Source organism: Nycticebus coucang, chromosome 1, assembly GCF_027406575.1.
Source record: "Nycticebus coucang isolate mNycCou1 chromosome 1, mNycCou1.pri, whole genome shotgun sequence".
Taxonomy (NCBI): Eukaryota; Metazoa; Chordata; class Mammalia; order Primates; family Lorisidae; genus Nycticebus; species Nycticebus coucang.
In genome coordinates this window covers 191,428,124-191,449,589 of record NC_069780.1, presented here as the reverse complement: position 1 = coordinate 191,449,589, position 21,466 = coordinate 191,428,124, and the positions used below count along the sequence as shown (strand labels likewise).

General features: G+C 51.3%; 1 protein-coding gene across 3 annotated transcripts in view; it reads right to left on the bottom strand.

Annotated features, from left to right (window-relative positions):
• Positions 1-20,409, bottom strand: part of MED10 (mediator complex subunit 10) — a 72,430-nt gene extending 52,021 nt beyond the window's left edge. The window contains exons 1-5 of one of the 3 annotated variants that reach the window (XR_008380560.1): positions 20,171-20,374; positions 19,014-19,097; positions 16,827-16,929; positions 15,989-16,161; positions 15,111-15,236 (exon numbers count right to left, since the gene is read on the bottom strand). Coding sequence is in view for 2 of the 3 variants with exons in the window: in XM_053593219.1 (XP_053449194.1) it covers positions 15,138-15,236; positions 16,827-16,929; positions 19,014-19,097; positions 20,171-20,292 (408 nt within the window). In the remaining variant the exon portion in view is untranslated. Of the gene's footprint in view, positions 1-14,582; positions 15,237-15,988; positions 16,162-16,826; positions 16,930-19,013; positions 19,098-20,170 lie in introns of those variants that run through there. The other 2 variants (XM_053593219.1, XM_053593227.1) reach the window with 2 other exon arrangements.
• Positions 20,410-21,466: the final 1,057 nt, after the last annotated feature.

Sequence of the window (21,466 nt, the reverse complement as noted above, 5' to 3'; positions counted from 1 at the left end):
CTCCTGTCCTTGGTCCTTCCACCCTGTCCCTGCCACCCACACAAAACCCACCCCAGGAAACAGGAAAAGGAGAGTCCCTGAAGTAAAAAAGACAAGGAGGCAGAGTAAAGGAAGGAGAAAATCCCGAGCGGTGGATTCAAAAACCAAGGGGCAGTCCACACATGCGCTATCCTTACCTCACACCATATACAAATTTAATTCCAGAAGGCTTGTAAATGTAACCGGGAAAGGTGAAGCAATAAGGCTTTAAGAAGAAACTATGAGAGAAGAACAAAAACACACTAAAATCATGAAGGGAAAAAAAATTGGGCCACGTTAAAATGAAGAAATGTTGTTCACCAAAAGACACCACTGAGGGAGGGAAAAGTCTACCCACAAAGGAGAATGATATGCACAAGACATACATGTGATAAAAGACTTATATCCAGAGTGAAAAAATGATAATCCCTATAGCCAGGAGCCGTGGCTCACTCCCGTAAGCCCAGCACTCTGGGAGGCTGCAGCGGGTGGATCACCTGAGCTCACTGGTTTGAGACCAGCCTGAGGCAGAGCAAGACCCACTCTGTAAAAATAGCCAGACTTTGTAGCAGGCACATGTAGTCCCAGCTGCTCAGGAGGCCAAGGCAAGAGAATCTCTTGCGCCTAAGAGTTTGAGGTTGCTATGAGCTAAGACGCCATGGCACTCTACCAGAGGCAATAAAATAAGACTCTGTCTCAAAAAAATAAAACAATAATAATCCCTACAAACCAACAAGAAAATCCCAATACGTCCAAATCACCCAATTTAAAGAAATAATCAAGTGACTCAGGCAGGTACTACACAAGGGAGGATGACCACGTGGCCAATAGACAGACAAAGTTGGTCAATGTTCCCTCTGTCACAATGCACCCCACACATGCACCAGGACCTCAGAAGTGGCAAAGGCGGCACCACCTGTGGATAGGGGTGTGTGACCCAAGTTTTGACATTCCATGGAGAACGAGTTTACTGATCCCTCTGAAGCTGAGTTTGGCAGGATCTGTTGACCCTAAAAATGTGTCTCTCTACGGCCCAGCAACCCACTTCTAAGTGTTCACCCAGTGACAATGAGTACATGTGTGTACACAAAGTGTGAGCCCATAAGTCACCACAATAGCAAAATGCATAGTTGTGGAATACCAGCAATGACCATAAGCCCACTGTAGTAAACGGGTTAATAGTTGTGGTGTGTTCATACCAAGCAGAGCTACATGGAAGGAATTAACAAGCTTCAGTTGTACACACAGAAAGGGATAAATTGCACAAATAATGGTGTGCAAAAGATGCAGACAAAAAAGTGCACACGCAAGGTGGCTCCGTGGACGTGTGGCTGAAAGCCAGGCTGCCCAGCAGAGGGACTGTGCTCCCCTGGGAGGGGAGAGATGCCTGGGAGGAGGCAAGAGGGTCTGCAGGGTGTGGCTTTCCCATCTGGACCCTGTTTACGTCAGTGTGTTCAGTTGGTGACAATTTCATGAACTATGTAACTTAGGATTTGTCCTTTTTCCTTATGTCTATTTGTGGTAGGCAGAATAACAGTCCCCCCCAAAGATACATCCACATCCTAGTTCCTGGAATCCTTTATGACCAAAGAGTGAATATTACTATTTTATGGCAAAGATGTGATGATGCTGAGGATCTTGGAAGGAAAAGCTCATCCTGAATTATCCGCCTGGGCTGGAAATCTAAAATGAGAGAAACAGACACACAGTGACAGAGGCAGCCATGTGAAGATGGAGGCAGCCGTTGGAGTGATGCTGCCACGACCCAGGGAGCATCCAGAGCCACCAAAGCTGGAAGTGGCAAGGAAGGACCTTCCCCAGAGCACAGAGTAAGCACTGCCCGCTGATGCCTTAATTTCAGGCGTCTGGTCTCCTATCAGAGACTAAACTCCTGCTTTTTAAGATACCATATTTGTGGTTATTTGTTGTAGCAGCTGCGGGAACCTAATACACACCTAAACTTCAACAAAACGGAGAAAATGTAATAGAATCTAATTATGCCTAAGCCCCAAATAAGTCAATATAATCGGGAGGTAGCCTGAGCACGGCAGTTAGTTAGCATCCCGGGGTCTTCCAGAGCTTCACCAGGTCTAAGGAACGCTACCGAGTAGGGGAACTCCTGGCTGCCTTGTTTCCCAGCAAAGGCCTCAGAGAGGGGCCAGTGAGGACGCCAGGACAACTAGCTGGACTTCAGGCTCCTGGGGACCCTTCTGAGATCAGCAGGCAGGAGTCTAAAGTGAGCCTCGGCCCAGCTGTGTAATTTTCTCCTTCAATATTCAGATACTTAAGGTAGATGGATGAGTTTAATCAGAGCTGGGATGTTTCCAAGTGAATTATTAGAGAGGAAAGAGGGCAAGGGAATCGCGGGTGCTTAAAAAAAGAAAAGAAGGGATTACGTGATGAACCAGGGAATCTTAGCGAGGTAAGAAGGGACAGAAGGGTGGAGCCGAAGCTGGGTGGCAAAAGTGGGGAAAAAAAATGATGAATCAGAAGCTGTGATGAAGGTCAGAAAGCACAGTGCAGGGGTCATCAGGGGACTGGGCCGGTGGTGATAGTAGGTAGAAAGGGAAAATGGGCTTGGGGATGCCAGGAGAAGGCGGGCAGGGTGTGGGTGCGGGAGAAGGCGGGCGGGGCGAGGGTGCGGGAGGAGGCGGGCGGGGCGCGGGTGCGGGAGAAGGCGGGCGGGGCGCGGGTGCGGGAGGAGGCGGGCGGGGCGCGGGTGCTGGAGGAGGCGGGCGGGGCGCGGGTGCGGGAGGAGGCGGGCGGGGCGCGGGTGCGGGAGGAGGCGGGCGGGGCGCGGGTGCTGGAGGAGGCGGGCGGGGCGCGGGTGCGGGAGGAGGCGGGCGGGGCGCGGGTGCGGGAGAAGGCGGGCGGGGCGCGGGTGCGGGAGGAGGCGGGCGGGGCGCGGGTGCGGGAGAAGGCGGGCGGGGCGCGGGTGCGGGAGGAGGCCGGCGGGGCGCGGGTGCTGGAGGAGGCGGGCGGGGCGCGGGTGCGGGAGAAGGCGGGCGGGGCGCGGGTGCGGGAGAAGGCGGGCGGGGCGCGGGTGCGGGAGAAGGCGGGCGGGGCGCGGGTGCGGGAGAAGGCGGGCGGGGCGCGGGTGCGGGAGAAGGCGGGCGGGGCGCGGGTGCGGGAGAAGGCGGGCGGGGTGTGGGTGCGGGAGAAGGCGGGCGGGGCGCGGGTGCTGGAGGAGGCGGGCGGGGCGCGGGTGCGGGAGAAGACGGGCGGGGCGCGGGTGCGGGAGGACGCGGGCGGGGCGCGGGTGCTGGAGGAGGCGGGCGGGGCGCGGGTGCGGGAGAAGGCGGGCAGGGCGTGGGTGCGGGAGAAGGCGGGCGGGGCGCGGGTGCGGGAGGAGGCGGGCGGGGCGCGGGTGCGGGAGAAGACGGGCGGGGCGCGGGTGCGGGAGGAGGCGGGCGGGGCGCGGGTGCTGGAGGAGGCGGGCGGGGCGCGGGTGCGGGAGAAGACGGGCGGGGCGCGGGTGCGGGAGGAGGCGGGCGGGGCGCGGGTGCGGGAGGAGGCGGGCGGGGCGCGGGTGCGGGAGGAGGCGGGCGGGGCGCGGGTGCTGGAGGAGGCGGGCGGGGCGCGGGTGCGGGAGGAGGCGGGCGGGGCGCGGGTGCGGGAGGAGGCGGGCGGGGCGCGGGTGCGGGAGGAGGCGGGCGGGGCGCGGGTGCGGGAGGAGGCGGGCGGGGCGCGGGTGCTGGAGGAGGCGGGCGGGGCGCGGGTGCGGGAGGAGGCGGGCGGGGCGCGGGTGCTGGAGGAGGCGGGCGGGGCGCGGGTGCGGGAGGAGGCGGGCGGGGCGCGGGTGCGGGAGGAGGCGGGCGGGGCGCGGGTGCTGGAGGAGGCGGGCGGGGCGCGGGTGCTGGCGAAGGCCGGCGGGGCGCGGGTGCGGGAGAAGGCGGGCGGGGCGTGGGTGCGGGAGAAGGCGGGCAGGGCGTGGGTGGGGGAGAAACAGCTCTTGCTTTGAGGAGGTCACAGGACAGAGACCAGGCATTTGATGGCTTTTCCCCAGGGGGGCTAGCAATGGTGACAGGAAGGAAAATGAAACCTGAGCACCAAAGTCTCAGGGACTAAGCGGGTGGGCTTGTGGGTCAGTACAGCAGCAACAGGACATACCCTGGGGAGGATTGTGGCTTTGGAGGAGAGAGGTGAAGATGCCCACGCAGGAGGCGGCAGGGCTGGGGGTTACTCCACTGGGGGCCCCAGGGGTGGGAGAGGGAACAGCCCCCTCTAGTGGACCTTAGAGGACAGCAGCTTCTGAGGAGGGGACTCTCACAGAAGAGGCTACAGGCCTGAGGATTTGCCACGTGATTTACACGTGTCTGTGTGTGCCTGTGCATGTATGTGGATGCATGTGTCTCTGTGTCTGTGTGCATGTGTGTGCGTGTCTGTGTGCATGCATGTGTGTGCAAGGATGTCTACATGAGCCTGCATGTGTCTCTGTGTCTATGCATGTGTGTGCATGTCTGTGTATGTGTGTGTGTCTTTGAGCACTTGTGCGTGTCTGTGTGCCTGTGTGTGCCTGTGAGTGCGTGCATGTGTCTGTGTGTGCCTGCGGGTGTCTGTGTGTGCACGCATGTGTCTCTGTGTGCCTGCGGGTGTCCTTGTGTGCACGCATGTGTCTGTGTGTGCCTGCGGGTGTCTGTGTGTGCACGCATGTGTCTCTGTGTGTCTGCGGGTGTCTGTGTGTGCACACGTGTCTGTGTGTGCATGCGTCTCTGTGTGCATGCATGTGCACGCATGTGTCTGTGCAAGGGAGAGAACAGGGACTGTGGCAACCACGTGTCAGGCTGAAGAATAATCAGGCCCTGAATAATGACATTTTGGCCAATGGTTGGCACATTTCCTACTGCGGATTCCCATTACTAAGTGACACAAGACTGTATTTGTAAGTCTGGTTTTATTAATTGGAGAGTCAGTTCATCTCTTTTATTCCCCCATCTAACACCCAAACACACCTACATTGTGTGTTCTGCTCCTTTGCTAATAGCTGCTGGTCTTTTCCATTTTTTTTACTTCTCATATCTGATGGTACTGCATGGCCAGCCAGGACAGCAGAGGTCAGCCCAGGCAGTTCAGCCAGGGTGCGTCCCTGATTCCCCTGGTTCACCTGCAGCCCCTGGACTGAGCTCCACAGCTCACAGCCACTTTCTCTGTTCTTAACACAGTATGGGAACATTGTCAGGACCATTTTGGACAATGGGTAAGCGTGAACATGTGTGTTGTACACATAACAGCTTCTGAAAGGACAGCTGAGAAAATTAGCTCTAACACTGACCTCTGCAGAGGGCCAGAGAGCCAGGGGCTCAGCAACATGAATCAAAGAAGGGACTTCCGTGGGCTGTTTTGGGCACGGGAGGGGGACCAGTTGGTGATATCTGTTTGGCAATATTTATCAAAATGAAAATATAAATAACTGTATTTTCAAGAAATTATCATCAGGGAATGACCAGATGTTAGCTGACAATATTGAGTAAAGATATTGGTGACATTACTTGCAACAGTCAAAAGGGAAAGACCTAGAGGCCACCCCAGGGAGCCGAGTGCGTGTGCCTCAGCCTCGCCATGGGGCTCTGCCACTGAGCTTGAGTCCATCCTATACAAGCTGATAAGGAAAGGTCTGCAAAGATGTTCTAGGTGGGAAAAAATGAAACACCAAATGGTGTATAATAATACGATCCTGTTTATGTCTTCATGAACATGAACCTGGATGTATGCTTAGAGCAGGGTTTTCAACCTTTATTATCTCACAGCACACTTGAACCTGTGCTTAAACTTTCACGGCACACTTAAATTATGTTGATCAAAAATAAAAGTAAAAAAAGAATATACTTACTGTTCTTTGAACTTCTTTCGAAAATAATTTAATTAACGGTCTTTAAAATTTTTCACAGCACAACTAAGATCCTCTTATGGCACATGGCTTAGAGGAGTTCTGGCTCTCTGGAAGGATGTACGTAGTTTATGAAAATGAAGTGTGTGATCAGGCGCTATGCCACAGAAAACAAGCTTGGGAAACAACGGCGCTGAGCCTACTATCTTTTTTCTTGCTGTATAAAATAACATTTGTACAAACAAGAAGCTATTTACGTTTTACAGGAGCAGCGAAGAGGAACAGGCCAAGTCGATACCGCAGAGGCCCGGCTTCGGGGGCAGTGGAAGGTGGGGCGGCAGCACTCTGTGTTGAGTAAGTCCTCTGGATGCACACCACGGACAGCTAATAAATGGTTATCAATAATAGTAATGACAGTGGCCTCCACGTGCTTCTGCAACACAGTTAGCTTCACAGTGGGGCACATCACACATCTGAGGACTCATTCAATTTTCACTCTCGTCCTGAACTTAAGTGGTCAGTCAGAACAATAGTTTACATAAAAGGCCCACCCTGTGCTTTGCTTTGTGGCTTAATTTCATAACTCAGCTGCACCCGGGCCCCAGCTGCTTGCTTTGATTGAATCAGTGGATGACTGTGTGAGTGTCCCTTTGGGGACGCTCCAGGCTGCACACGTCTGCAGATTCATAAAGGCCAGGGCGGAAACTGGCTGTGCAGAGGACACCTTAAAATACGTGCCACTCCTGCTCATGTACCTGGGAAAAATGAGTGTCGCAGGAGGGGGGTGGGACGAGCGCACTGTGCATCACTGAGGCAGGTGTGGCAGGACAGACCCTTCCTCATCCTCAGCCCCACTGTTGGTGGAGACTGAGAAAGCCACTCAGGGCATTTTCAAGAAGGGAAGGGGAGGCTGCAGACCCAGGGGTGGCTTGGCACCCACCCTCCTCCCCCACCTGAGAACAGGCGAGTGACGTGGGGATGGGAAGGTAAGACAAAGGGTAGCAATACAAGAGAGGTCGTTGGCAACACAGGTACGGAAGGCCCCACCCCCCATTCATCCCCCACACAGCCACGGGGGACCTGGGAGCAACTGTGCTTCCAAGCACCTTCGGGCTTGAGATGGGGGAATCCTCCTACTGCAGGACCAGGACGACACTCTTCTTGACTTGTGAGTGCGGTTGTGTATCTTGGTCTCTCCAGCATCTCTGCTCCTAACTTGATTTAGGGCTTACTACGATAAGGGGCTTACACTGGATTTAGGGCTTACTAAGACCACCAGATGCAGGGGCCATGGGGAGGCCAGCCAGGGAAGCCATGACCGGGAGCCTGGGGCAGTCCAGGCACAGAGCGCTGCTCTGCAGCTCCAGGCCCCGAGCAGAAACGGGCCTCAGACTCGGTGCCTGATCTGACATCACCATTGGCGGTGTCATCACTCGGCTTGAGGACGGCCTGCATCAGTCTCTGGTTTTCTTCTCATTCCCGAACTTTACCTGGACAGTGGGATGTGACGTGTTCCTGCACCCAGCACCTTGAGCTCCTGATGTAAAAGACCCCATCAATTAACTGAACTTGAAAACTCACAGTGCTGCATCTGGCTGTAACTTTGCATACATTAAATTCAAACCTTAGCCTCAAGTTACTTCCACAAAGTAACTTTCCTCAGGACCAGTATCAGCACCCAGAGACTGGAAACCCGGGTCACCTTCACTCTGGATGTGCCTGAGCAGGCCCGGCAGGCTGCCTGACGACACCCCATTGCAGTCGCCTCTGCTCTTGACTGCGACCATCCTAAAGACTCTGAGAGTTAAGCTTAACCTCGCTGGACGCCCTTGTAATTAGCTGGCCATGAGGCAATGTCTGGCCGGTAAGATTCAGACAGAAGTCCCTGAGGGAGAAACCCCTTTCTAGAAGGAAACGGCAAAGGTCCACACGAGAACTCCTTTTGCCCATCACACTTTGCCCTTCCTCTTGTATGTCCTTCCTGACTGGAATGTAGACGGGATGTCTGGCCAGGCAGCAGCCACTGTGTGATGTGAAGACAAAACCCTCTTCTGAGAAGGGTGAGCAGAGAGCTTGGGTCCTGGCCAATGCCTGTCAGAGCCATAGCCATGGAGGTAGACAGCTCGAAACTGCTGTCATAGGAGAAAAATCGGTTTCTATCTTTCAACTCACTGTTGGCCGAAGCTTCCCTAACTTGTAGCCACCCTGCATAAAATGGTAAAGGGCAATAATTGTGATAAAAATCATATATACAACATACACACATATGTGGAGAATTATTTTCAATGTATATTTATATCATCAACTGAGATCAGTTATGTAAAATTACTTCTAAATTATGAAGGACTATACTGATATTTTATACTATGTAAGTATTTTTTTTTACTCACCAAAAAAAATCCTTCAAAACCTTAACAATAATGGGATAATATCAATGCTACTGAATCCACTGTGAACAATCCTCGCACAAGCCCAGTTGGGAACACTATTCCCCAACAAAAATGAGAGGTATAAAAGCCCGTCTGGGAGGGTGCCGGCTGCCTGCGCGTCTCACTTGCTTTTTCCTCTGCTGAAAGGCTTTGCAGCATCAGCTGTGGTCACAGAACCCCACGGAGCCAACTCCAGGAGCAGGCAGTGAACGGACCTGGGCAGGCAGAGCAGGGCGAGGAGCAGTAGCATGAAGGGAGCAAAGGGGCACGCGACCACCTGAGCCCTGGACAAGGCCCAGCCATGACAGGACACAAGGGACGCCCCAGCTCTCTGCCACTTAGCCGATTACTGATTCTGAATTGGCGATGCTATCAATAAAGCCAGAAATAACTGTCCCATCAGTGCAGCCCTCGTTTGAACAGGCCCTGCTGGGCATTTCCTCTGCATGTTCAGTTGCCGCGTGAGGCCGCCTCCCTCCCTGCCCTCAGGATCTCACGGCTCTGCCCTGGACTAGCCTCTACCCCCGTCACAGAGATGGCCAGTCTGTCTCCTTTCTGTCTTGGTTTTGGCTGGAGCAATTGAGAAAGAAATAAAAAAAGGGCCGACCCTGAGCTCAGCTAAGCATGTTGCTTTGTGCTGTGTTTCAGCACCGCTGTCCTTACCGCACCTGCACAAATCCAGCACTGTCACCTGGGACATGTCAGGAGGTGGGATGTACAAAAAATACCAGACAGCTGCTCTGGGAACCAAACTACCAATCAGACTCAGGAAAATGAAGAGAGAAATAACTATAGCAACCCTTTATTGACCAATTGCAATCAACTGACTGATTACCTCCAGTCCCAAGCACCACAGGGAGTAAACATGATCAGCTTCTCCATCCCCTGGTAAACTCTCTGAGGTTGTTCTCTGCCCTTCAGAAGCGCCACATGGGGCCCTTCAGTGGACAGTGAGTAGCAGGCCCCGGGCCTCTACACTGAAGCCTGCCGTGTCTCTCCGGTATCCCACTCAGCAGGCGGCACTCTGAGCTGCAGCTTGGTCGGGCCTCAGCAACGCAGCTCCCAAACCAGGAGGGGCCGTGAGAGGGAGAAGTGGAGACTCACCAGGGCGCCCAGGGAGTTGCTGGGAGACCCCCACCTGCAGTGAGCAGAGCTTGCAGGGTGTCCCCGCACACTCACCAGGTCCCCAGGTCCACGTGGCAGCTGAGCACCTCGGACAGCCCCTGCTGACAAGGACGCAGCGCTTCCTGGAAGCTCATTCATCCTGTGCCTCCTCCTGCCTCAGTCATCAGCCAGCTCGCACATTACTTTCTTTTTTTTTTTTTTTTGAGACAAAGCCTCAAGCTATCGCCTTGGGTAGAGTGCCGCGGCATCACAGCTCACACCAACCTCCAACTCCTGGGCTCAAGCGATTCTCCTGCCTCCACCTCCCAAGTAGCTGGGACTACAGGCGCCCACCACAACACCCGACTATTTTTTGGTTGCAGCTGTCATTGTTGTTTGGCGAGCCCAGGCTGGATTCAAACCCGCCAAATCAGGTGTATGTGGCTGGCGCCTTAGCCGCTTGAGCCACAGGTGCTGAGCCATCGCACATCACTTTCCTCAGGCTGCAGTGACAAATTATCACAAGCTGAGTGGCTTAACACCACAGAAGTCTCGACCCTCATGGTTCTGAGGGTGTCGGCAGGGCTGTGCTGGCTCTGAAGGCTCTAGGGCAGGACCCCCCCTTGATTCTCCTAGCTTCTGGAGGGCCTCAGAGCTTCACGGGCCTCCTCGTCTTGCAGAGCATCCCTCCATTTCTCCCATCCCCTTTGAGTGGCAGCCTCTCCTGTGTACCGTCTCCTGTGTACCGTCTCAATTTTTTCTCCCTATTAGGACACGGGTCACTGGATTTAGGGTTTACTAAGTCCACTACAGTTCACTGGTTCACTGGTTATTTCTGCAAAATTATTTCCAAGTAACATCCCACTCTGGGGTTTCAGGTGGACATGGATGTTGGGGGGACACTATTCACCTCAGCACAGGCTCCAATCCACAGCTCTGCCTCATCCCTGTCTCTCCGAAAGACTGAGTAGTTATGTACGAGCGTGCATACACCCCATCACACAGCTCAAAAATACACAATTATTGTGGGGAAATGAAGCCTATTAATATTACTTCACTTAGCTTGTTAATTATGTAGAAACCACCTTCCAATCAGAGCTGGGAATCAGAGACCTGAGGCCTGTTCCTTGAAGTGCCTGCTACTCTGTTGTAGGCAGGGTGAACTCCATCTTCCATGCAAGATGGCACCTGCTCACCTGTTCACGCTCTGCCTGAACAACCATCCTAATACTGTCCCCTCTCCCTTTAGGGTCCCCCCAAACCAGCAGTTAAGCCCAGCCCCTGCCAACCCAGGTGACTTCCCATGTGAAAGGGCTGCCCACCTGGCGTCCCTCAGCACGAGGCAGGCCACCTTCCCAGCCTCCCTCACATGCCTCCCCACCCTCCCCGACACCCACCACACCTTCCATGTCTGATGGGGAGGCCAGGTCCCCTCACCTAAGTCTGTCTGAGCAGCGGATGCTCTGAGCAAAATCCAGCCTGTGGTTTGCCTCCCGCATGTGTGACTCTGGAAACACTCCTCCTTGCTGTGAGCGTTGGTGCCCCTGTGAGTTGAATGAGGCCGCAGTCATCACACCTGTCACCTGGTCACAATGCCTGACATGAAGCCCATGACCCATGCCCACTGGCTATTAGTGCCATCATGAAGAAGTGTTTGTGAGACAGTGTCAAGGTCTCCCCATAAAGCTGGTGACACTGCAGGTTCTTGAGAATGGCAGCTGGGACCACTTGCAGTAGTGACACTTTCAAGGCTGATGTGTCTGCCTCAAAGGCCAAGTACTGTGATGAGCCAAACCTCAGATGGCAGAGTCCTCGGGGCAACTGCAGGGACGCAGGCCCAGCAGACCTGGGCTCTCCAGGACTCCCATGTGGGCTGGGGGAGCTCGGTCCCAAGCTGCACCCACCAGGATCACAGAACACCCCCAAATGGGTCAGCCGGAGAACCACCAACCAAGCAGACTTCATGACTGTTCTGGAAGAATCTTTTTTGTTTAAGTGTCAGTTTCAGTTCTTGGGTACACATGGTGTGAACAAAACTTCCAGGTAGCGAAGTAGACAGAGCACAGGGCTGTGAGTCACAGGCCCATCTGTGACAAGCCACACCACCAATGGCCAATCGGCCAACCCAGAAAGGCTGGTTTCTGCCCTGTCAATGGTGAAAAGTTGCTATCCTGTTCATTCGACACAATAATGTGCCTACAAAACATCTGGACTGCAAATCAGCTTTGTGATGGAATCTAATCTGGTCTCTGGTCTGCTTGTGACTAGAGCGTCCATTCTTCACAGGGCCACCCCCACCACAACCTGTGAGAAACAACGCACTCCGCGTCCAATGGATACAGCCACGTGGAGACCTTGGGTCTGGGTGGAATGAACACTTAAGCCAGAAACGGCCCTCTTCCCCTATGGTCTCGTGCACCTCGTCTCTTTGTGTCTGCCACGCACTTACCAAGCAGCATAGCCACTGAGTGAGTGGTGAACGGAGCTGGTGTCTCAGGCCTTGCTCAGGGAACCTGACCTACCAGTGGGAGAAAGACCACCCTCCGCATGGGCACCAAGGAAGTTCAGGCCTTCTCGGAGCACTATGTGCAGGGAGCAGCAGCAGCACTCCAGGGAGACTGACCGCCCCAGCTGCCCACACACGCACCCAGCTCATCCCACACAGCCTGCACCAGACACAGCAGATGTGCAGCTCCAAGGTCTCTACCCAGCAGGGCCACCTGCCAGCACTGCCGCTCTCCCGGCTGTGCGACCCCTCTGCCGCCCATGCTGTTTCCTGCCACCACCGGCTCTTTCTTTCTTTCTCTGTTTTGTTTTTTTTGGTTCTTTCTTTCCTCCTTTCCTCTTTCCTTCCTTCCTCTCTCCTTCCTTGCTTCCTTTTTTCCTCCTTCCTTTCCCTTCCTTTCTTTTTATGAGTCGTTTGACTTTTTTCTTTCAAAAAGCAGAAAAAGGTCCTTTGGGACAAGAACACAAACACTGCCTGTCTCCACGTGGGTACCCCGGCCTTCAGGGTGCCGGCCAGCCCTCACTCCTACACACTCCATGCAGGTGCAAGTGGGCTGAGCCCTGGGGGTCTAGAGGGACTGACGTGAATGTCACTTTCCTTTCCCCACTGAGGCTGGCCCTGAGCCCAGCAAGGCCAGGGAGTGGAGGCCTGACCTGCCTGAGAGGGCAGTGGGGCTTAAATGAGGGCCACCAAAAAGAGATGTCCACTAGCAGCTGGGAACGTGGCCATAGCTGGAAAAGGGTCTTTGCAGATGTAACAAATTGAAATCTCAAGACAAGATCACCCTGGTTTATCCAGGAGTCCAATGACAAGTGACCCTGTAACAGACTGAGCAGAGAAGGCCCAGAAGACGAGGCGGAGATCAGTGAGGCAGCCACCGGCCCAGGAGCACCAGGCCACTGGAGCTGAAAGAAACAACAGCAGCTCCTGCCCTGGTGCCTCAAAAGGAGGGAGCCTACCCTGCCGACACTTTCCTGTCAGGCTTCTGGTCTCCAGAACTGGGACAGATGTCTGTTGTTTGTGGTCATTTGCCCAGCAGCCCCAGGACACTCACATGGACAGGGCAGGACTCTGGGGCTCTCAGCTGCCCCTTTCTGTTCAAAAGGCCCCTGTGGTCGAGCTGTCGCCCTGAGTCAGAAGCCCTGGCTGTTCTTTGACCCCTGGTGAGGGAGGCATGAACAGCCTCACATTAGTCAGAACAGAACGGAACTTCGATACTTGGCCATGTCTTCTGGAAATACTTTAGAAAGTTCTTAGATCAACAAGCTTTTAAATTTCTACAAAGAAAAATACATACCATCTTTCACATCTCAGGACCTAGAAGAGGGGAATTAGGGACAACTGTGGACCCGCCAGGCACTAACACAGGGGAAATGAAAACTCCAGCTCTGCTACCAATTAGCTGTGTGACCTGAGCGAGTCATTTAACTGCTTTGCAGCCACATCTCTGACCCATGTTATACAGAAAACATCCCTGCAGTTCACAGGGCTGCAGAAGGTCCACCGAGCAGGTCCACATGGACAGTGTGGGGTGAGTTTGCTGAGCCCTGTGTCCCCAGGACCCCTGTGTAGCAAAGGACAGTCAGCTTTGATGTAGGAAAAGCAACTAGGAGCAGGGCCTGCTGTAGCCGGGACTGACTGCACAGGGCACCTCTAACCTTGCAGAAAACCGTGCCTGGGACGGAGTCCTCTCTGCCACAGAACTGCTAATTGTGAGGCACCAACTTCCTAAAGGGCCTGACCCCTGCTTCTGGTAAATAAGATGCTCTTTGGAGGTGTTTTGAATCGTACCCCCGCCTCACATTCCTGTATCAAACACCCAAACCCAAGACCTCAGAACGTGACTGTATTTGGAGATTTAAAGAGGTGATTAAATTAATATAAGGACCTTGGTGTGGGTCCTAATACCATCTAACTAGTATCCTTTATGTTATTAGGAAGATTAAGACACAGAAGAGACACCAGGGATGTTCACACACAAAGACCATGTGAAGACAGCGAAGAGGTGGCCATCCGTGAGCCAAGGAGTGAAGCCCAGGAGACCCCACTCCGCTGGCACTGTGACCTTGCACTTCCAGCCTAGAAAACTGTGGGAAAATCAATTTTTGTATAAACTACCCAGCCTTCTGTGCTTCATCACAGCCTCCTCTGCTCAGATCTAGGCAGGCTCAGGATCACTCAGGGGAGGCAGGTTAACGCAGGTTCCCAGTTCCCATCCTGACGCGTGTGACTCAACAAGCCTAAATTGGGACCCACCCTTCTAACCAGCCAGCTTAGGGGCCCTACAGGTCAACCCTGACCCACACCACAAAAGGACAACTCCAGGTGTGGCCAATAGCACTAGCGTCCCCCAGAGTGCAAGAGAAATGCAGCCAGCTCTCAGCACCCACCTGGAACCCCTGAGTTGGAGCCTGCAGTTTAACACAATCCCACAGGACCTGTGAGCACAGCGAAAGCTGGGACGGCTGCCTACAGGGCGTCGCTGAAAGCACCAGTAAACCCCGTGCTGTTTAGTACCATTATGGCCTCCACCAAAGAGGGTGTAGGGAAAACCGGAACTGTTTTAGTTTTTCCTGCCTCAAAGCCTGGAGAACAAATTTGCTTCTGAATATTATTAACACTTGGGGAAGTAATAACTGTTTACAAGATGTATGGTACTACATTATAAAAATGTTACAAAATAATTACATGAATAAGCCACAGGAATACATAGGGTTTATTGTATGTCCATGAAAGCTTAGTTACATTTCACGCATTCTTTACCCACTGTATTTGCAAATGCAGGATACAAAACCAACTTAAGTACTTCCCACATTAAACCAATTTTTCTTTTCCTTTTTAATTTTTCCTACCTTTTTAGCTTTCTCACACCATAATAAAATGGAACAGAAAAAGTACATAAAAAGAAAAATATTAGGTAGACTTTTTTAAAACTTTTAATTTACCAATCAATTTAGTTATTTTTAAGACTATTCCCTGTGGCCAGCCTGCCCACGGAGAGCAGAAGGGGTCATCCAGTGAACGGAACCACCAGTCTGAGGGCCGGATGACGACATACTCACTGCTGGGTCAGTGGGACACGGCCCTGCTCCACCTCCAGCCCCACCATCCCCTGAGGTCAAATGACAGGTCAGAGGGACTGGGGGACAGGCCCAGGGCCCAGTCCTGCCTCAGCAAGAAGGTGGCTTCGGCACTCAAAGTCACAGCGATGCACAAAGGACTCAAGGAGGGATCGTCACACAGGGCTGAGCGGTTAGGCAGGTGGGTGGTCCTCCCCCCGGATGCTTCGATACTTAGCCATGTCTTCTGGAAATACTTTAGAAAGTTCTTGAATCAACAAGCTTTTAAATTTCTACAAAGAAAAATATACACCATCAAGATACCTTTGTATGCGACCCATCAGTCCAAGTTAAGACTATGCACTGTCCCCTGCATAGAGCCCTCAAACTCCTCCTAAAGATCAAAGCCAGGCCCCCCCTCCACGGAGCTGCCTGGTCCTCTACTGCCTGCCTGATACACACAGCACACCAGTTCCAGACAAACATCTGCAACCCTGTTCAAGGTACACTGGCACCTGCCTGAAAGGGAACTGTGTTTAAAGAATACCTCTTTCCTCTTGCTCAAATTAAAAGAAAGAGAACCTATTTGAGGAAGCCAGCCACACAGGTGGAAATGATTTTTGCAGACAGAATACGTAAAAGTAATCTTCAAATAATATTTAATTAAGCAATTATTAACTTAAACCACATCAACTCACTGTGTGCAAACAACTCAATGAAAAGCTTCCCACACACCTGGAACTACATTATCTATTCCAAATGCTGTGGCTTCTTGATCCTGCTCACCAGCGTAACACTATGATCACAGAAGCAGGAAATATCTGTCTGCATCTCTTATAAGCTATACTAACAAGCAGCACTACCGGCACAAAAATAAAATCACACATCATTTAGAAATAAATTTTCAAACGTGCTGTTTGTTCCAGCACTGTAATTGCTATTTAAAATAGAACTTTCAGAAGTTTAAATACAAGGCCCACTGAGCAGACGAAGGCCACAGAACTGACTTGGGACTTTCACTATCTCAGAGGAGAGGAAATGATACCGCAGAGGAGCAGCAGCAGTGGCAAAGGGAGGAGAAGCTGTCACCAGGGTGTGTCTGCACTGCCCAAAGGCACCCGCCTGGCCACGGCCTGCTGGGACCAGCACCTGCATGCAGACATGGTCATGTCTGCTGCACAACTCTCATATGGTGAAATGGGGTTGGGAGGTCAGGAGCTGGACAAAGAGAAGAAAACCAATATTCGAGAATCCTCCAAATCAAAGAACTCTGACTACCAGGGAAAGCCTGCGACAGCAGGAATCCACACAGCAGTGACCAGAAGGCAGCAATACAAAGTGCAGACTTAACAAGGAAAACCGTCAGTTAGCCAGTGACGACCAGTCACACAAACTAACCTAAAAAGGAAAACCATCAGTTAGCCAGTGACGACCAGTCACACAAACTAACCTGAAAAGGAAAACCATCAGTTAGCCAGTGACGACCAGTCACACAAACTAACCTGAAAAGGAAAACCATCAGTTAGCCAGTGACGACCAGTCACACAAACTAACCTGAAAAGGAAAACCATCAGTTAGCCAGTGACGACCAGTCACACAAACTAACCTGAAAAGGAAAACCATCAGTTAGCCAGTGATGACTGCCAGGCACAAAATTAACCTCAATTTTCTTAGAAGATGATCAATCTGTCTTTTATGCTACCACATGGCTCAGTGATATCTAACTTTACCCACTGCCTATGACAATTCAAAAATCTCAGTTGGTATGTTATGAAACAGCCAGTGTTCTACCAAACACGAGAAAGAGTGACAAGTGTCAAGGAAGCCCCACTGGGCAGCCTCTCTCCCAGGCTCCCGACACCACTCGTGTTCAAGGGGCTCACCTTCATCGTGTCAATCTTGCCTTTAACTTGCTCGTTCTTAGCCAGGGCCCTCTCCAGGCACTCTTTGGTGTAGAGTTGGGGGTTTCGACCTTGATCTATATATCTGGAAACATGAAATATCTCAATTAGCATTCTCACAAGTGATGCCTATTTTTAGTTTTCTGAAAATTATGGCAAAAAAAAAGTCTTTCTGGAAAAAAACTTATAAAAAAATAGCTAGATATATCTACACATGTCCTTGTTTAGACAAAACTAAGTTCAGGAACCAGACGAATTCAGATTCTCTCATTTAAACAAGTACAGATAATCTGACTTGACATAAACTCTAATATAAAAACTCATGAAATCAAGTAATGACCCCTTATAAACTCTAGCAAGCTTCATGAGCCATATCATTTCATACTTATTCAACATCTGCATTTTTCAAAATGCTGTCATACTATTACCTTTTTGATCATTACAACAACCTGTAAGGTAAGGCAGTGTTTGACAAAAAAGAAAAACAAACTGGGTCCAGGGCTTCAGGCCTGGGATGCCATAGGACAGTTGGCTAAGACACAGTCTCTACTCAGGATCCAGGCCCACTACGGGGGCCTCTGGTGTGGGGACGGACAGCTATAAGCAAGAGAGCCCTCCACCCCCAGACTGCTCCAAGACTCTTTTATAAATTGTTCCACTGCTTAAAGAGAAAAAAGTGAGGCAGGGAGGGGACCTTGACATACCACTTTACTAAATACAACTAAGTAACTTAAATACAACAGAGAAATTCTGTCTTAGTACTTGTAAACAGTATATACCTGTTTCTTGAAATTTTCAACACTTTCCCCCAAAATATCTTTGCTATCCCTAAAGATTGAATTAAACTACCTAAATCAATATCACCAAATTTTCACCAACTGTAGACCATCTGCCTATTTCTGTACCCTGAAGAAATTCATATCATTCAACTAAACTGAATTATTCATTATAAAAAATTTTACAACCACCACCAACTAAATCCAATTTAGTTTTCCTTAAGCAAAACAATACATCATCACTTCAGATCAAAGATACAATTAAGTTACTTTTCTTTTTTTCTGAGACAGAGTCTCACTTTGTCCCCCTTAGTAGAGTGCCATGGCATCACAGCTCACCACAACCTCAAACTCTTGGGCTCAAACGATCAATCCTCTTGCCTCAACCTCCCTAGCAGCTGGGACTATAGGCACCTGCCACAATGCCTGGCTATTTTTAGAGATGAGGTTTCACTCTGACTTAGGCTGGTCCTGAACTCGTAAGCTCAGGCAATCCACCCGCCTCGTCTCCCAGAGTGCTGGGATTACAGGCGTGAGCCACTGTGTCCTTATTAAGTTACTTTTAACAGTATAAAATCTGGCCTTGACTAAACAGTAAAAGACAAATACAATATCACAAGTTTCAGAAATTCTATTCTGATATTTGTGAAATAATACAATAAAGAAACAAAATTATAGTCAACTCAAAACAAAATTCATCTATTTCTCAAAAAAAAAAAAAAAGAAAAGAAAAACCCTGACAGGCTCACAGAACGGGTTGATCATCTGATGATTTGATGTGTCCTCAATAACCCAACTGTTTTGAGCAAGAACATTTTAGAGTGGGCTATTCTACAACCCAAGGGTGGAGCCCACTCTTGCCAACACTAAAATCCAAAGTCTTAGAGCAGCAGTTCTCAACGTCTGGGTTGCAACCCCTTTCTAACAATGAAAATACATCCTGCATATCAGATATTTACATTACGATTCATAACGGTAGCAAAATTACAGTTATGAAGTAGCAATGAAAATAATTTTATGGTTGGGGTCACCACCACATGAGGAACTGTATTAAAGGGTCGTGGCATTAGGAGGTGTTAGGAAGGTTGAAAACCACTGTCTTAGATGAAAAGACCGAGGGTTATGCTGGTATCTTTACCAGTCAGTCCATGTGTATGAACAAGTGAGCTAAAACGGACACTGTGCACACATCACAGGTTGCAAGGAAACTTCCAGCCTCTGTTCCTTACTAGAACTCACAGGCCACCCTCTTGCTGAGACCCCACCAGAATTTCACCTGTTCCCTCTGCCCACCCACCATAACCACGATGCACCATGCCCAGCATGAAGTACTTATTAATATCACAAATTTCTAAGACTTATACCTGAGATTAATATCAAGAGTGATACTCACTCAAAAACTTCTAAAGGTACAGTAATATCATGAAGTTGCTGTCTGCACTTATCAATATCTTGTAAGCCAGAAACAATAAAATTCCTGGGGGAAAGGCAAAAACAGAGGAATGCAGTTAATTCACAGGACAGCACAAGCACCACCCACAGAATCACCCAGCCAACTAGGGATAACACACTTGAACAGGTTACACATGGCTCACACCTCTTTAGTTAGCTACAAATTCCTAGGACATATTTAGAGTCCTAGGAATTGGAAGACCCTTATATATTTGTTATTTTCCTTCTAAATTAGAAACTGCTGGTAAGGGGGGTGTAGGAAGGAAAAAATATAAACCTTCTCTCACCAACAATAACCCAGTTGTGTGGTTTCAGTAAACACGTGGGGCAGCGAATTATACTCAAAGTCTGACAAAAAGGAAGCTTTTTGCCTGGTTTAATCTCAGCTCCCCTCTGCAGCCTTCCTACATCCCCGGGCTGACCAGGGTCCTGGCTACTCCCATAACCCCGGGTACGACCCAAGGCTGTAATTAAGTGGATATCTGTGCCCAGTATAAACCGGTGAGTCCTTCTCTAGGGCACATTATTTTGTGTGTTTGCCTTTTCTTCATTCCAGGGCTTAGCACCATGACCAAGGCTGTTTGTTGCCCCAAAACACTAAGTGTTCTGCGGCCTTTCTAACCACCACCTCATCCCTAATTCTTCCTCCGTCAGGTCTATACAGCAGGTAACTTCCAAGCCTCACTCTCCCGCGGCCTTTTTAGTGCGCTCGCTGTGGGGCCGCCTCCCCACTGGGGACAGGGACAGAACCCCCCGGAGGGGCTCCACGATGAACTGTTGGGAGGGCTACAACAGAAAGCATTATTTCCGTGATGGAGCCCAAGAGATGGAAACTATCGCCTGGTCTTGATTGGGTTTCAAAGTGGACTCTCAAGAAAAAGGTCCCAGCAAAGCAAAACGAGGCGGCAGGGCGGCGACAGGCCGCGGCGAGGGCCCCACCCCCACTCACAGCCAGGGAAGAGGGCCCCGGGGCCCGAGCACAGGCGGGCGGGGAGGCCGGCGGCTCGGGCCCGGCCCAGGCTCCCTGATCCCAAGCCCCAGAACACGCTGCCTCCCCAGCCCGGAGAAGGTGGCCGGTGGCCTCTGGCCAATACTCACAGCTTCTGATTAAGCCCGGCCTGGCTGCTGGGCTGGAAGTCGCTGACGATGATGCCGAGCTGCCGAATGTTCTCCACAAACTTCTCCAAGTGTTCCTCCAGGTGGTCAAACTTCTCCGCCATCACTCAGGCGCCTCCTCAGCTTGCACAGCAAAGCCAGCACCGCCAGCACCGCCACAGGCGTCACCACGCCCTCTCTCTTCCTGCTTCCGTCTGTGTGAATACCACTTCCGTTTCCTCAGGGTGGGCGGGGCTATCTCGGGCGGCGTCTAACTGCCGAGGCGGACGCCTGACTCAGGGGCGGGGCTTCTTCTCATGGGGCGGGGCCTAGTGCTGGGGCGGTACTGACGGTGGAAATGGGCGGGGATTCTTGTGGGGCGGGGCCTCGTGCTGGGCTAGTGTGTGTCAATGGATTCGGCTGTGAATCGGCTGCTGTCAGTCCCACAGGTGGCGTCTCTTTGTCTTGGGGCAAGTTGAAGACTCCACCTAGAGTCTTCAAACACCCACTTAGCTAAAAATCCTGAAGTTTGCGTGAAAGACCAGGACAGGTAGTCTCCCTGCCCTCCAGCTGGAATCTTTGGGGTCAGCGCTGGGATCCTTGCTTCCCGCTTTTATGTGATTAGCCGCCACCTGCTACGTAGGAGCTGCAGATTCATTCCATAAGAGTACCAAAAAAATTGCTTTGAGCCATCTTCCCTCATCCCTTTCTAAGCCAGCTCCTCACCCCCTCAGGCCAACTGTGGCAAAACAACACCTTAGGGAGTTTCCCTGTCTCAGAAAAATAACCTCCCCTACTTCATAAAGCTTTCAGCTGATCATTTAGCTTACCGAAATTCAATTTGAACATATCACTCTGGTGCTTCAGAGATTGCCCTTCCATGCCCAGCTTACTTCTCCAGCCTGTCTGGATTCCCCAAGCCACAGTGAGTTCTTCTTTTACTATCATAATGATGTTGGTCTGTACTTTTTGAATCCTAGAGTCTTGGGGGAGGCTAGACAAAATGGGGGAGTTCCTTTGTTAGATCATCTACAAAGCCCATCCCAGCTGAGACCAGAAATGGACACCTAGAGGAAGTGATTTGCCCAACAGATTGAATCAGAGGACTCCAGTTGACGTGGTAAACAGTACTGGTCTAGGGAACCAATCTTTCCACTCTGAATGCAACATGTTGGATAAAATATCCTCCTCTGGTCTCAACAACCGTTAACTTCAGAGGAATTTTAGAACCAGGTGTAAATACAATACTTGACCAAAAAAAAAAAAGACAATTGGAAGAGGTAACAGTCCTCAATTTTC